The 16,665-nt window shown below is 42.9% G+C and overlaps 1 protein-coding gene across 1 annotated transcript in view; it reads left to right on the forward strand.

The window, feature by feature from the left end:
• Nucleotides 1–410: 410 nt before the first annotated feature.
• Nucleotides 411–16,665, forward strand: part of PTPRT (protein tyrosine phosphatase receptor type T) — a 532,802-nt gene continuing 516,547 nt past the window's right edge. The window contains exon 1 of the mRNA XM_050713944.1: nucleotides 411–499. Within this exon, the coding sequence (XP_050569901.1) occupies nucleotides 431–499 (69 nt within the window). The 5' untranslated portion in view covers nucleotides 411–430. The remainder of the gene's footprint in view (nucleotides 500–16,665) is intronic.

Raw genomic sequence — 16,665 nt, forward strand, 5'->3', positions numbered from 1 at the left:
TCACTAGATGAGCACTTGGCCCCAGTTTTGCTCGTTCGGAGTGTTTTTGATGAAATTGTCATTGACTTCGGGACACAATTAGTTCTCACAAATACAGGTTTGTAAGGATGAAGTGGGGATGGAATTTCTTCCTGTTTGTGTTGAGAGGTATAACAATATGTTATTACTATAATATTAAATAAGAGGTAAAGTAATAAGGACTTATTCTGTCTCACCTTCTCTTTGTGAAGGACTGAGGATCAGCTGTTGTAGAGGAACACAGCTCCTGCCCCTTACCTCCCTCCACTTTCCCTCTCCAGAAACCCTTGAGGAGCTCCAAGAACCAGAAGTTTTTGCATCCTGCACTGGCCCAAGTGAACCTCACATCCTGAAAATGAGGTGACCTGACACTCGATATTCCATTGCTTGAAGGCAGGCTGGGGACCAGAGCATGTGCCCTCGCTGCTCCTGTGGTCCGTCCTCAGCAAGGGAAGGAGCTGGTGGAGACAGTGCTCCGACAGTAAGTAAAGCTCATGGGTTTTGGTGATGTCTTCCTGCTTCCAGGGTAAATCCAAGCTCGTAGCTAGCTGAGAAATAAACACCCGGTGAACATGGCTGTTAAAGAAAGGATCATTTTATATGGGACTTATGGTCCTAGAGCGTCACTGCCAGGCCTTGCAGTTGGGATTTCATTTCAACTGCATGGCCTTTTCTATAAAGAACGATTAGCCAAACTGTTGCTCCCACTTGGCAATTAACCTAGATACCAGTGGAACTGTAATTTAAACAAAAGTAACTCATTCTTTGTCATCGTGGTATTTTTAAGAGTAAGGTTGCTGTTGGCTTTCTGGATGGAGGCGAGTGTTGGAGTCACTTCTGATTTGAAAGCACTATTGTGTGCTTAACTTAGATACAGTTTTCTTTGTTGAAACAACCTTGATAACACCCAAGGGAAGCAGCTTTTTTGTATGACCGTATTAGAAATACTGTGCATAGCAGATACGTTTGGGAATGAAATGTCAGGATTTTTCCCATCTGTCAGTGGTCTGAACTGGGGAAAACTGGCAAACGCCTCTGTCCAACTGTGACCTTGTGTGGAAGCCGAGGAGTCATATTGTCATGGGCCAACTTCGGTGAAGTAAGGTGAAATGCTGAAGGTTTCTGTGAGAGTCAGTGGAGCAGGCTGGGGAGGGACGAACACCAATTACTGAAATCCAGCCCGCCTTGTAGTGAAAACCAGAATAAACTACAAAGCTCAGTGCCTGATGTGGATATGAACCTGTCCCACACAGGCTTGTGTTCAGCACCTCACCTGTAGGTCACCTGTAGGTACCTGCTCACATAGCATCTAAGGAAAGCCTTCCTACAAGGCAGAAGTTAGGCATGTGCATTTTTGTGCACCTGATAGATCACAGGGGCCAAAATTGTCATATGGATACACTCTGTTTGAGGAAGGTGAGTTGATACAGGCATCATACCTAGCTCTTGACTGTACTGGGATTTTTTCTCCTAGATGATTACAGCAGCTCTGTGACTACAAGTCACTGTATAAGCAGCTTTGTCCTCTACTAGTTGGATTTATTCGTAATCTCGCTCTAGATTAGAAATGAACCCTCAGTACTAACACTCACTGTCTGCACGGCTGATTTGTTCCAAACTGATGGACACGTTCCTGCTGTAAATCTAAGCACAGTGGGGGGCTTCAGGATTTTTGGGTGGCTGGAACGTCTCACCTTGGAAACAGAGTGATCGTTTACTTGCTAGCAAGGGAAACGTGACTACTGGTAAGAAGGTAATCAAGTCTTTAACTAACTGGGTTTGTGCCTAGAATCGTGTCTTGCATGCAGCTCTTCACACTCTGTGGTGTGAGATTTCGAATTGCGTTGTGCAGGGAGAACAGAAAGGAGGCTGAGAGAGCACCAGCACTGCGAGAAGGACTCGCTGCTGTCTCCCTTTAGGGGAGAAGCAGCAGGCAGTCTCGAGCAGGCTTGGTCCCACCTGTGCTTCTCAAGAGGACTGTGACACCAGGGGTAATGTGACACTTTCATGATGAGTCAATTTAAGATTTTGTCCTCTCTTTTCCTGGGCAGCCTGGAGCAGTTATGTTCTCCCTTCTTTCATGGAGAAAAAGCAGACTCGTGCTGTCTGGGGAAATACAAATTACAGCAGCTATAAAGCAAGGGGAAAAAATCCAGTACACAGACTCTTGCCTTTTCTTGTTGTTTGTAAGTCTTAGAGACTGAGCATCTGCAGTGTTTGGCTGACATTCCTATAATAAGGACATCACAAACATTCTCCTGTATTAGACAAGGGGTCCCAAGACCCCTAACAGATGGAATTAGGTCAGCACTGTCTCCTTTTAATCTTGGGATGATGACCTCAATTGCAAAGGTATTACCTGTCATCTTGTCCTGAGAGTGATCTGGTTCCTCGCAGCATTTCACACTTGGAACTCAAGAGTGCTGATATGAGTTGAAAAGAAAATAGACAATTAAAAGTGTTAGCTCATTTTTTAAGACTCACAGGAGCACCACCCCTGCCTGTAGGAGACAGCTGGGGAATTTAAGAATCACCGTGTTCATAAGGTATTGTTATCATATTGAAGTCTAACTTTTGTAGGTCTGTGATGATAAAGTTTTGAAGATGAAAGATTGGCCTGTAGAAATTACATTACTGAACAGCCATTAAATATTAATCCTTGCGTACCTGAGAGATTTCAGATTAAAATTTATGATCCAGAAACAAAACCATGCTCCCTTCACATAAAAGCACCAATTGTCGTGGTAAATGCAACTACATCCGAGCAGAGAAAACAATCCAGGTTAAGACACAAGTGCAAACAATCTTCATGTAAAAATTTGGGGATTCGTGGTAAAGTACCAGGCTGTGGCGTGGCCACAGGAGGGCAGCAAGGAAACATTGTCATCTCCTGCTGGGCTGTTCACAACAGGTACATCCCAGCCCGGAGCTCTGTGCCCAGGGACAGGGGGCTGTGGAGCAGGGAGGGGACAGGCGGAGCTGGGGGGGAGCTTTGCCGTGCTCCCAGACCTCGGGGAGACGAAGGCTGTGCAAACAGCTGATGTCCCGGCCAAGGTCGTGAGAGGAATCAGCTGGGGTGGAGCTGCAGTAAGAGGTGTGCCGACATTTTTGGTGAATGAGAGCAGAGGAAAAAACATCACTTTGGGTGGAAAGATTCATTTAAGCTCCAAGTTTCCCTTCCTACTTTTGAAATAGCATTAAAATAAGTCTCAAAATTAAATTTTGTTTTGAGCATATAGTAAAAAAAATAAAAGCAAGCTAGACTTGCTACTGCACGTATCCAGCTGAGCTAGTGAGTGGAGATTGGTTCACCTTGCTTTTTGTTTCCTTTTATTATGGTCATGTTTCCAAAGTAAAACTGGAATTCATGGCATGTTTTGGGGCATCCTGTCAGCAGCGGCCCCGACCTCGGAGCTTTGCTGCCCCGTGGCACAAGCCTGCAGCAGGCAGCCCTGCGCGAGCCCTGCCTGCCGTGCAAAGCGTGCTGCAGCCCTGCTGCCGCTAACTGGCCCCAGCCTCGGGTGAGCAGTGACAACCAGACCCTCCTAGGCAGCAACGTTAAGGAGAAATTAAACAGGATAAAAGGGCTTCAAGAAATGACGCGCTTTGGCAGGCGGCAATTAGGCACAAGGGCTGAGTGAAGAGCAGCTGTTTAATAGGGCTCCAGTGTAACAAAGATGATGTGCTGTATTAATACTTTTTTTTTCCATTTTCTATTGATCTGAAAAGCTTCAGCCCAGTGAAAGGGAAAAAATAACGTCCACTGCAGACTGAACAATATACTAAGCCTTATCTTAACTGAACATTAGGGGATATTCACGTGGCCAGCTCAGGGCTTTTGCTAGTTCAGCGTTCACGATGATATCTTCCAATTTCTGCAATTAGCAGTGTGCTTAGGGGAAACATTTTAGTCTTTTCCAGGGAAGCTGAGCACCTGGAGGTGTCACTGTGGGTGAGCAAGGGTGCAAACTTGCAATTTGTTAGCTACTCTGGTGTAAGTGCCCCTGTAGCTGCTTTTAACCTCCTGATAAATGCAATGTAGCTCACCTGTTTTCTTCCTGGTGGTAAGATGTCTGAAATGACCTCACACAAAGCTGTGGCATTAAAGCATGTGTGCGGGCAGATTCCAAGTTACTATGGAGAAGACAGCAAGCTGTAAATTCACATCCCACCGTATACTGCAGTAACTTCTGTACACACACAACCCTTCCCACCCCTCACCTCCAGCGCTGCAGATCCGAAGCTGCCATGGTGACTGGACTACTGAGAGAACCAGCGCAGCCAGGAGTGCTTTTCTGGAGGCAATCTCTGCCTATTTGCACACAGGAGTTTTGCTGGTTTATTGATTTACCCATTTCTTCCAGTCAGATTCATTCCAGTACCAGAAATCCAGTTTGTCACATTATAATTTCCCCTTTAGAAATGATTTGTGACTAGAGCACTACAAAAACATATACTGGCTGCAGAGTTATTGGAAAAATGCATTTAAAAATATCTATTCTTTCACCATCCAAAGCTTAAGGAGACAGTTTTCTGTTCATCCACTCCTTTTCCTGCTGGGTGGAAGTGCTGTGGTAGTGTGGCTGTCTTACATTATGACCAGTCTTGAAGACAGCAAAACAGATATTTTCCTGGTAACTTCGCTCTTTCCTGCCTTTTGGGGATGTTGCAGTGTGTAGTAACTCTCCCCAGCTTTGTTTTCAGCTGGAGAAGTCTCTGTTCTGAAGGCTGGCGGCTGGTGTGCCGAGTCCCTGCTGCTGGGCTGGGTGGCGTGCAGCCTCAGAGGTTTTGCTCATCATGCGGTTTCTTCACCAAAATACTGAGGATGACGTTTTTCTCAGTTCTTCCCCAAAGATATGCACAAAGTGATAGATGATTGTCATTTTGGATAGCTGATTGCCACCCAAGAGCTGCGAGTGAGTGCTCGCAGGCAGCTGCATAGTGCGCAGCTTTATAGAGAGGTTTGCTGTGCATTGCTGCCTGGGGGAGCAGAAGGGACACGTTCCAGATGTAAGTTGCACGTGACTGGAGGGATAACATCCCCATCAGCTGGCCAGGAAGGACACGCTTTCTGACAAGAAGATGTAGGAAGCAAAAATACTTCCTTTTCTGTAGACACGTTTTGGGCTCTACAACAATGTGGGGGACCAAGCATGGGCAGTGTAGGCTTTGGCGAGGAAAAGAGATCGTAGCGGAGTGTTTTATCTATCGAATGTGCTAAGGAGAGTTAGCAACTTGATGCTAATTATACAGTATTCATTTACCACCTGGGCCAAAAGTGATTGAAACAGACTATTTTTTTTCTGTCATGCAGTTTTAATTGCCTGCGCCTAACTGAAGTTTGTCTTTGGAAGTCTCTCCGTACTTCCAGTGTCTTGGAAACTGAACCTCTTCAGGGAAGAAGCCTAATAATGTATCTTTCTTTCAGCCAGAACTTAGCTTAGCAAACAAAAATGATTAAACTCAAAGTTCCAAGTAATTATAACCAATCAGGACGTGGAGGCTCTTTTAAGGGTAAGAGTTTTGGTGTCGCTCTGTGCTCTGCGAATTCCCTCTGTTCTCTCTCCAGACTTTCAAGCTTTAAACATTCACATTCCCTGTTTCTCCTTAACACTTTGTATTTTAGCAGTTAAGTCTTGGTCAGGGTTTCCAAGCAAACATGTCCAGTAATATATTTCCCATTCTTTTTTAAAATGCTGATTTATTTAAGGAAAAGGAGTGGAAATAAGCTGCCCTATGTTACCAATAAAGTTGACAGGGCATATAGAGCATAGGACAACTCTTGCATTACCTTATAGCTTTTCTGGTTCTCCTTTTAGTTTTCTTGTGGAGTTGAAAACACCTTCCATTAATCTTTCTCTCATTCTCTAACATCTTTGAGGGCATCCTTCCAGCACTGTTAAATCCCATCCAGGACTGCAGCCTCCCCTTCCTCCCCCTGCTCACTAAGCAGTGTAAAGGCAATGCTGCTCTTGAACTTAGGTTTTTTTTTGTGTGTGTGTGTGTGTATTTCTATCCCAAATAGTTGATCTTAAAATCTGTTGCGGGGGTGGTGTGTGTATTTGTGGTGTTAAATCAAATAACTGTTTTCACCTTAAATTCTTTCTGTACCTCACCTTTATCCAATGTTGTTGCCTTGCACCTGTGATGGACACGGTGCGATCCCTTTCCAGTAGACACACAGGTTAATGAGAACGCCCCGTCTTTGCCGTGTTGGGCAGAAAGGAGATTGCTGGGATCCTCTTAGCAATGACTGTAAGCAGGCTACAGCTTGTTTCAGCCAACACTGACTTCTAATAAACAAAGACATGATATAATTTATATCCATACTGCCCATGATTTTCTTTAGTGTTTTTATTCTTGACTTTTGTAAAGTATGTGAATGAATTTCTAGTCCTAAAGCTTGATTGTGCCATTTTAAGACACCCATCTTATTCACCTTGCAAGCTGCACGCAGAGATTGTTTCCTTGCTCACTGTTCTGGCATACAATACTGTGGTATTTTTAATTAACCCGTGTTGTTTCTCAACCTTCTTATTCAAATTTGCGTATCCTACCTATTATATATTTGCAGACTATTGCTGTATGCTTCCAGCAACTAGATCAGACACATTTTTCCTTTATAGTTCCTCCATTATGGAAATCGTGAATCCTTTTTGTTCTTGGCATTGAAAAGCTGGTGAGGATTTGGGGTATAATGCCATCTATGTAGAAACCTTTATTTGTTTTCTTTTATATATTTTCTCTCATAGATACATCACATTAGTCACTACAAACAAATTAAAACATCACCTATGTTAACAATTTCTGTATAAACTTAGTACAACCTGATCATCAGCTGTTGGTTTTATTTCTTTAGGGAGAATTGAAGACACAATCACATAGCACAAAAGGCCATTTGCAAAAAGACTGTCTCATCACAAGAGTAAATATATTAATTGACAATTAAGCTAACGCATCTGGCATAGAGAAATGCTTGGCAATGTTACCCCCAAATTAGTGAAGTATTATTTGTTCATATATTTAGCTCCTCTAAGTGCAAAAGTGAAGCTGTTCCCCACACGTATGCTCTGACTTTTTCTGGAGTCAGTGCCTCGTATGGCCCCTCTCGTCCAGCAAGTAACTCATTTCCAAGTGTGAATGGACAACTGGGCTTTTCCACCTCTGGTTTGTACTCTCATCTCTTATTACAGACTCTGCAAGACTTTATGTATCAAATTTTCTCTTCTGTTTTGCTTTGGTTTTGTATTTACAGATGAAGAACATGACCTATTGCATTTTAGTTTTGTGTGACATGGAATATGGCTCAGATTTGTGTAACCCAGGTTTTTAGTTATCCTAGTGGCCAGGAGAGAACAGGAAACTCTTACACATGCAGCTTGTAAGAACGTGTTGCTGTCAGAAATGTATCTGCTCTCTCTCCCTTTCCATTTACGGTACGGCTTTACACTCCCAAAGTGCTGCCTAAATCCATTCTTGTTGTCTTCCATGTTTTCAGATTGCTTCAGCTGTGCTGGAACTTTTTTTCTGCTGATCCTGTCTTCTATTTGGGATATTTTCTTTAATTTCTCTTCCCACCTGATAGCTTGCTGTATTCAATAATTTCTCAGGATCCCAAACTCTTGAAACAGGTCCTCTGTGTGCAGCCTCACACCTACCACTGCTTGTGTTTAAATGAGTAGGAATTTCGTCTGCAATTCATGCTCAAAACCCCTGTTATGAGAACTGTCTAAGTTACGGCCCCCAGTGCTGTAGTTAGCACCTTTATTAGTTTTCATTCTCTGTTTTGGGGGGAGGAGTTCTTTTTGAGGGTTCTCCTGAGGGGAATGAAGAGCTGTAAGACCCATTCGTCTCAGGGCCAGGGCAGAGCAGGTAAGGAACTGGACAGGCACAAGGCTGGTGCCGCATCCCTCTGTCTGCAGAGGTTCCCTGAGCTGACAAGAACAGTCTCAGTGTGTCGTACGCACGTCAGACGTACGTTGTGCTGAGTTGTGTGCCATGCTTCCAGGGGGAGCTGGGCAGAAGCTGTTGGCCATAGTGGGCAAAGCTGGTAAAGCTCCACTGCATTCACTCCTGGGCTGCCGTGGTTCTGACGAGCTGCAGCTCCAACCTCAGCAGCTTCCCTGGGTTTTTCTGTGCTTCCCATGACAAGTTAGACAGCTGTAGCATAACAAATGGGGAGAAATGCTGGTCACCACCTGGTCATTCTGAGCAGGGCTCCTGATACAGCTCTCTTGGGCCTCCTCTCTGCTGCATCTTCTAGAGGGAGGCTTTGGCCGTGGTCCCTCTAACCTCTCTGCAGAGCTACCTCACTCTGCAAGAGCAGATACAGAGAATTGGTTTGAATATGGCTACACCAGTTGAGCTAATTTGAGATCCTGGTGTGAAACCCATCTTATTTATATCCTGATTTCAATGCTTGCGCTGGGAGCAAGCAGTGTGCAGATGCTACAGGGTAGGTGAGGCCAGGTGGAGGCCAGGGGGGGACCAGAAGGACTTACTATTCATTCCGTTCCAGTTTTGTGTCTCAACAAAGCTTCATCCTTGGCTGTAGCTTCCTCCTCTGACTCCTCACAAAGCTCTGGTGCAACGTGGTGCTTTATCCAGCAGAGCCATTGAGCTAGACAGTCTCTTGCCTTGCTCTGCATGGGCTTGGGAGTAATAAAATGATTCATCGGCTGGGAGCTTAAAATTACGATGTGTGCCACTGCTTTTGAAAAGCTAAAGAGATTAATATTTAAAAAAAAAAAGATACTATTCACTCACTGGTATAATGAAGAGGTATTATACGCACCAGGCACCTGTTGGTGAAGGTATACATTTAACAATCTATTACCATTTGAATGCAGAGAGATTAAATACACATTAAAAACTAGGCAGGGGGGAAGTTACACCGTTGTTTCTCCAGGACTGCACTAAGAAAAAAAAGAAGCAGCAAGGAGAATTGTTAAAGAAATGAAAAAGAAGACTTAAAAGGATATTGCTGTTCTGTATATTGGGTCTCCTTAATGCTCTCAGCACTAGTTATTTTTGTATAAAGACACAAATTCTATGATAAAAGGCAGAAAGTGTACATGCGGTGTGCTGGTAAGAGAGGTGGGTCCATCATCTGCCCAGCAAAAGCGGGAACTGGTTCTAAAATGCCTTAACTGAGATCCTCCCAAGTGAGTTTCCAAAGTCTTGACTTTCCAGCACCCTTAAATATGTCACTGACAGTCGTGTTTTGTTGGAAATAGCACTCAGGAGAAGGTAGGTCTTCTGTAATAAATGCCTGCCAAGCTCCAAGAAACTAATATTTAACACACAATGTCATCTTACCACACACTTACAAGAAAGTACTTCTCTTGCATTTTTCTTCCCATCATTGCTGATAAATAAAATAATTTTACTTTTATCTGCTGCCTTTTTGAAGTGCTATACACACTATTTGTGAAAGAAGAATGCCAATGAATGCATTCTTTTTTCCTTTGATGCAAGGATAGAGCCCAATTTCGCAGAAGAGGTAGTAAAAGCTCTCTAGTATCCAGATGGGGCAAAGCAGATTATTATTCTATTTTTAACTTGAAATTTAGCAGTGCTGAGTTTTCTAACACTAAAACTACAAAGCTTTTGGAGTAGATCACTGATGTAAAGAAATGCGACAAAGTCATGAGCTTCACTGCAAATCCCACACAGTCCCAGCACCATCTAATGCTGACAGCTGAGGGGTAACTAGGTATTCTGCAGCTCGAGGTAGGTTTTATTGGTGTCTGTTTTCTTTCTTTCTTTCTTTTTTCATTGATGACGGGTCTGACCCACCAGAAGGTATTCAAAAGTAATCTCTTATGTGCTCAGCGTGTGCCCCCTTGCTGTCTGACTGCCATTTTATGAGCAGAAGAGTTGGATCATGTTGCCACATCTCTCAGTCTCTGTTTCTGTTAGGAGCTGTGGATGTCAGTGTAAGCCAAACTGTGGCATTGGATGAGGCATAACCTTGGGATTATAGCCATGTTCAAATTTCTTTACATTTAATACAGAAATGTTTTCTGCTGTGCCCCACAACTGTCCTGAGTTCTCTTTGCGTGGCAGAGTTTTATCAGGGTATCCCCCAGCTGTCCTGCAGAAGTCGATTTGCTGTTTTATTTTCCTTGAGAAAGACGGATGGTGGAAGAGGAAAAGTCTGCAAAGAAAAGAAAGCAGCTGAAACCTAAGAAAATTGCACTACTAATCTTATTTTCATAAACAGTCCTCTGTAGCATTACAGTCACAGAGTATATTTATAATTTGGTTTACATGAGCAACAGTTTAAGTTGAGGAAAATTGGTTTCCTTTTCAAAATGTCATGTTTCTCATTTCCTTGGAATTTCGGGCTGCTTCGAGCTCTTATCAGCCTTTAAATCATTCAAAAACACACTCCATAATTAAAATGCTGTAAATCCTCATGAATCAATTTAGGATTTTTGATTTGTTCTAAAACAGTTTTTAAATAGAGTTGAAAGCTAACTAAAATATGAGATAATAAATACTTGTGCAAAGCAAAGGAAAGATAAACCCATGTGCAGATGGCTGATGCTGGAGTCGGAGTTGGGATGAGAACCAAGACTTCTGGACACGAGGGAACTGGTTCTGGGCTCCCCAGAGCAGGAACAAGGTCACTTTCCTTTCAGGTGGGGGGCTCTGATGGCTTTTTTCATTTGCTACTGTTTTTGTTTTGGCTTCTGCTCCTATGAGCATCCTGTAATGCAGATATTTTGTTCCACTGAAGGATCATAGTTTCCATTTGTCTCTAGACCTTGTGCCACTGGAATAACAGGATTTGTAATTGCCTGCAATTACGTATATTTTACTTCTTACTCCATTTGCATAAAGCAAACAAATTAGACGTAAGTATCTACAGGGCTCCTATCTTGCTTCAGCAGTGGTTCCTTTACTTGTCATGCACTCGTGGTGTGCTTTGGCACCAACCTCTCCATGTGGTTTGTTTTGCTTTGGATATTTTTTTCCCTCACCTCTTTTTTTTTTTTTTTTTTTTCTGGACTATTTAAAGTTCTGCCCAGCAGCCGCGGTACCCAAGCACTCTCCTGGCTCCACAACGCCCCTCTGGCCCAGGCGACATTCTTTGCTGGGCATCTCCTCGTGCCTTTGCCAACAGTTAGAGCTGTTTCTCCCAGTGTTCCTCTGGATTTATATCATATCCCGTATTCCAATCGATATCTGTATTTTGTAAGGGACTCTGAGGTTCTGCTCCCTTCAAGGGATAAAATAAAAAATTGCAAAATTGTTTCTTCAGCCTTAGACAAATTACGAACTGTGTTAAATTTTCTCTCTGTACTGTAAGTCTCATATGTTCAATTTCTGGAGTTTTTCTATTCCTCCAGTGTATGTATTACAGTTAGTATCTTCTGCTAGACTAACCCAAAATCTATTAAATACACGAAGTGTTTCATATCCAGCTTATGTCAAGAAAGGAAGACATTCAGAGAGTAGCTTTTCAAAAACTTATTTATTTCAATTCTTGTCGGTTTTCAGTATCCTATTCTGATGTATCACCTTAATTTGTTTTAATCCTGATGCCAGAACCAACGAGTTGAGCAGAGATCTGGCTCAGTCATTGTTAGAACATTTTTGAGTAAGAGATCTGAAAACAAAAGTGGTTTTTTTTGTGTGTGTGTGTTTTTGTGTGTGTTTTTTGTGTGTGTGTGGTTTTTTTTTTTTTTTTTTTTTCTGCTGAGTGGCAGAAAGAATGTTTGGGGCTAGGCTGGTATAAGACCCAGAAGCTCCGGGTCCTTATCGTTCATCGATTCCTGATTTCCTATGGATTTTAGGAAGAGTCATTTTGAATCCTGTCTGAAGCAGGCATCGAAGTTGCAGGTGGGTTGGGCTCCTCCCTCTGTCATGGTTTCTGGTCCGTGAAATGGGACCGATGTCACCATGTTCCTTGAGCTGGTAACAAGGGGACAAATTCAGTGAGGGCTCTGAGATGCTTTGCTGGGACGCTGAGGGATATGGTTTTGCCACAGTTCACAGATGCTAAATAGATATTTTGGCCATTTATCACCATGAGGGATAGGAACAAACCACAAATTAACACAAGAATCTGCTTCTAAAGCATTGCATAGTCTTGTGGCATTTGGTCTGGGGTTTGGACTTGTCCCGTTTGTAATTATAAGAATGTGATAAAATCATAGTTTATGAAAAACCACGGAGACAGAATCTGTTGGTTCATAGGACAAAAATTCTGAGCTTCACAATGCCGTGTTGGTCAACTGTCCCTTCCTTAAGCCTACTTTATGTAGCATGAAAATAGGTGGGTTTATAGCATTACGGGAGCTCATGCTAAGGCTGCATCCAATTATTGGTAATAGTATTTAGATTTATTCAACCTGAGTAGTTGCCTTCAGATTTCCATAAGTGATAGAATAAGGGAAAATAAATTAAAATTAAACCAAAGAGAAATGAAATAGAAAACAACTGACCCCTGGGCCCCAAGAACATCTTTGCTGCCTACAATTCTGGTTGTAGAAGCAGATGCAGTAACAAGCTGGTTGTATAAGAAACAGCAAATAAAGATGCCACCCTGGGGGGAACAAAACATTAATATTTCAGAAAGGATATCTCCAGGAAAAAGATGTCGGGCCTTTTTTGTTAGGACTTTTCATGCCTGTTGTTTGGGTGGGTAGGACCAAAGCGAATCACTAAACCCTGTGAAAAGATGTAATCCTTTTTCTAGAAATTTACCTTCAAGAAAATGTGGTGAGGGAAAAGCAGATTGTTGAGGATAAGGACTGTTAATGCAAAGCATCATGAAAAAGAAAAATGAAAATTTCTTGGAAAGGCAGGAAGACCAGGATCCTTGTATGTTTCTATTAAGCTGTGATAAAGCCCCGCTGTCCCAGGTTGCAGGACGTTGACAGACACTCTGCATATAGATTTCTCTTTTCTTGCCAGCACTAGGCTGGATGAAGGCCCAGCGGTGCATTCTGTTAAGGAGCTTATTCATACAATTAAGTTTAATTGTCAGCAATTTTGATACTTCAAACTAAAATGAAACCTGGCTCCATTTGTGCAGCTTAGATCCACCTGCAGCCTGGGAGCATTCGGATGGTATTAATATCAGAGGCTTGTACTGCTCAAAGAGCAGCAAGTTGCAAGGACAAGTTCTGCATGAATGGGCTCTTTCCTCCTAGAGCTCTGGGTAACCAAGCAGCAGGCTTTGAATGGGGTCCATTTATTTTCTGTAAGGAGTAATTTCTCAAATGTTGGAGTGTAGGGAGAAAGTCTTCCCTGCTTACGTCAGCAGCATGGTCCTTCCACAGCCCAGCAGGCTTCAGAACAGTTTTTTGAAATAAAGGCAAACACACCCTGTTTCATATTCACTTCAGGGTGAGGAGTATGGAATTTTGCAACTAGTAGACTCATATTCAATGCAATTATGAGCCTTAATCTTATTGTTTCGCTTAGTATTACAATAGGAAATTTGAGGAATGCCCAACTTCTGCTGTTACTCCTTCTGACACTTTACCCTCCTGCTCTCAGTCTTGACAATTTGTATTCTTCACTTCTGTTTCATTGTAAAACAGGACACAACAAATCACCACCTGCAGTCCTTGAGCGTCAGTCGTTGCCTTAGGACTCTTGGTGCTCACACATGTTTCTCAGCCTGCTAACAGGCATGCTACAGATCCTCTACGCTTTCCTCTAAGAACGGCATCAGCATGGGGAGAAGGGAGCTCATTATCTGCCTCTGCTCTTAGGGCAAGGTTATGGCCATGACTGGACACTTTGGGCTGGAGGATAATAGCTGAGTTGCATGTTCTTTGTTTGACCAGAAATCGAACGCGAGTGCACTCCTTCATACAGCGCACTCCTCTGTACGGGAGTGCCTGAGGACCAGGCCGCGGAGCCTGGCCATGGGATCATGCAGCAGATTTGCAAGTCTTGTGATGGGGATGCTCACACAGGAGCAGTCAGGGCAAACTAGGGTCTGGACCTGAACTTCCATCGCTTCAGACGAGTTCTTCAGCAAATGGGATGGAAGACCAGAAAGGCGGTATCCTGCTTCCCCTGTTTTGTAAGTGGTAGCAAAGTCCCCGTTTAACTTAACTTGCATTTATCCATCACTTTTTTCGGTACCCCCAATCAAAACAATCAATTTTGTTTAATGCAAACCATGGTTTCCCATGTTCATATATTAAGTCCTTTATCTAGCCGATCTTAATGGACTCTTTTTTTCCAGACCTGTCTTTAAAGTCACCTCGCTTAGACATGAGCAATCATTAATTTGCACTATAATCAACATCAGAAGAAGTACTTCCTGAAGAACAGTTTAGTGCACAGTTCAACTCAACTTTTCTGTGATAGGAGCAGCAATTTGCAGAAGCAGGGTGGCCACAACTAATCACATTTTGGAAATCTCAGAAAATGTGACACTAGTTAACCAAGTGGTGCTGTAAACACCGAAACCTCTGTCCTCTTTTAGAAACCAGATTACAAGAGAAAGACAATTTCATCAGAGCTTTACCTGCCCATTATAGTACTGCTGGCTCATTAGGTAGAGTAATTAAACATCAGGCAGAAATAATTATTATAATTATAGGACATTTGAGATTTCATTTGCCTTCATGAAATATGAGTTACATAAACTAATTCCTTTTGCAAGGTCCACTCAAAATAGCAACGAATGTCTAAACAGCTATGCTTTTTACCTACTTCTTTTTGTAGTGTTATTGGGCCAACCTTAAACTAGCCATTAAGAACTCAGTAATTACCAACTGTTATATCCAAATAGCCTCGGTGTAGCTAGAAAAAAATGGAATTATCATAGTAATTGTGTTCATTTGTTCTGTGCCTTGTTCCTGCTTCTGGAATGAATACAGAGGGGGAAAAATTATAGGGGAATAGTCCAGTATTTTCTCTACCATGTTGCTTACTACTAGAAAAAAGTTCAGTTCTTGTTGCAGCAGACACTACTTGCGCCTTTTTTTTTTTAATATATATATATAGCTGGATTTCAGTGCTGTGATTCCTTTCTTAGGAGTTAATTCAGCATTGCAGCCCAGCGATATCCTTTTCCCTACCCGCCCATAGCAGTTTGCTCTCAGTCTCTCTACCTGGGCTGTGTTGGCTGGAGACCCTTTGCCAGCATGTCTGAGGCAATCTAAATTGATCCAAGCTCAGACAGCAAAACACGGCACTACTGAAATATTTCATGATGAAATATTCTTTCCTCGCAAGGTTGTTAGAGAAGCAAGCCGTCTCATATCAAAATGCAGGGCAGCTTCCCCAGAGACACTAATGAGCGTGTTCTGCAGCTAATCACAAGATTGCTTTGTCATGTGTATAGAGAAATATAGATGTTGCCAAAAGAGTGCATTAAATTTGGACACTGAGACTTATGCAAAGTACTTCCCTCTAGATTTACCCCAACAGACCAGATGACAATGGCGCTGTGTCAGGTAACCTCACTGGCAGGGGCCTGCGGTAAGATGGCATGGGTTCTGCAGTAGCAAAGTGCATGCATGGTAAGCAAAAACGAGGAACAGGAACATCAAAAACTCCATTATAATACTGTCTTATAATTGAATTTTGCTAAAAAAGGGAAGGTGTCAGACTAGTGGGGATCCAAGGCAATGGAAAAGATAGAAGTAAAACGGGAGACATTGCATTTATGTAAAAAGCTTAAAATAGTTACTGTAGCTTGGCTAAACAAATCCTGTGGGCCTATATTCAGAGCAGTCACGCAAAGATAGCGTTACTACTGCCTGTAACAGCCCTGCATCAGTTTGCAGATGGCAAGAGGCTTCACAGGCATGGTCCTGGGAGAAGGATATGGACTTGGAAAAACATCCAGAAAAAGATGCCAGCAATAAGGCAAAGTGACTTTATATTGCCTAATTTTCACTTAAGGCATTATCAGCAAATGTCCCCGAACTCACTAGGAGATGCTTCCTAATGTTGAACCAGCAAAGCCGGGCTCTGGGCCAGTGGTGGCCGTTTCTTCCTGTGAGCTGTCACAACCTGGGCACGACCAAGCAGTCAGAGGGCGAAGCTCAGGTCAGAGGAGGCTACCTCTTAACTCTGTCTCCCAAATCATGAATCCGGATACCTGCTAAGCACTTGCAGTTTAACACCAGCTTTCCGATCTCTTTCCTTTCTGCCCTTTCATGGCTCAGATCACCTATGGGCACCCTACTGAGCTGCTCCAGCCCCGACTTGCACCAGCTGTCCTTTCAAATGGAAATAAGCACGGAGTGGCTCGTGAATGCAGACCTCTTGAAAAGTTTCCAGGATTACATTAAAGCAGATGATCTGGGCATAGAAGATCAAAAAAAAGTCACAGTCAAAGTTTACCTTGGTTTCCAGGGAGCAGCCTAATAAAGCGTCGTGAATAATACCCAACAAGAGGCAAAGACTTCTATTAATTCATCTGTTTGCTTGGCTCCCAGAGAAGCTCCTGCTACATTATTCTGCAAAGGAGGCTCAGGTGGCTTTTTATTTGCTTATTTAAGCACCTTCCCACCTTATGCTGAGTCCTGGTGGGTTTGTGTGAATATGTCAGGCTAGCAGTGCTACCATTATTCCCTTGAATGTCTGAGTTTATTCAATCCTCCCTGGGATTATCAGGCAGGGAAGAAGATAACAAAGAGATCCATCTTCTACAGGTAGGAG

Source organism: Cygnus atratus, chromosome 16 (assembly GCF_013377495.2).
Source record: "Cygnus atratus isolate AKBS03 ecotype Queensland, Australia chromosome 16, CAtr_DNAZoo_HiC_assembly, whole genome shotgun sequence".
In the NCBI taxonomy this organism is placed as follows: domain Eukaryota; kingdom Metazoa; phylum Chordata; class Aves; order Anseriformes; family Anatidae; genus Cygnus; species Cygnus atratus.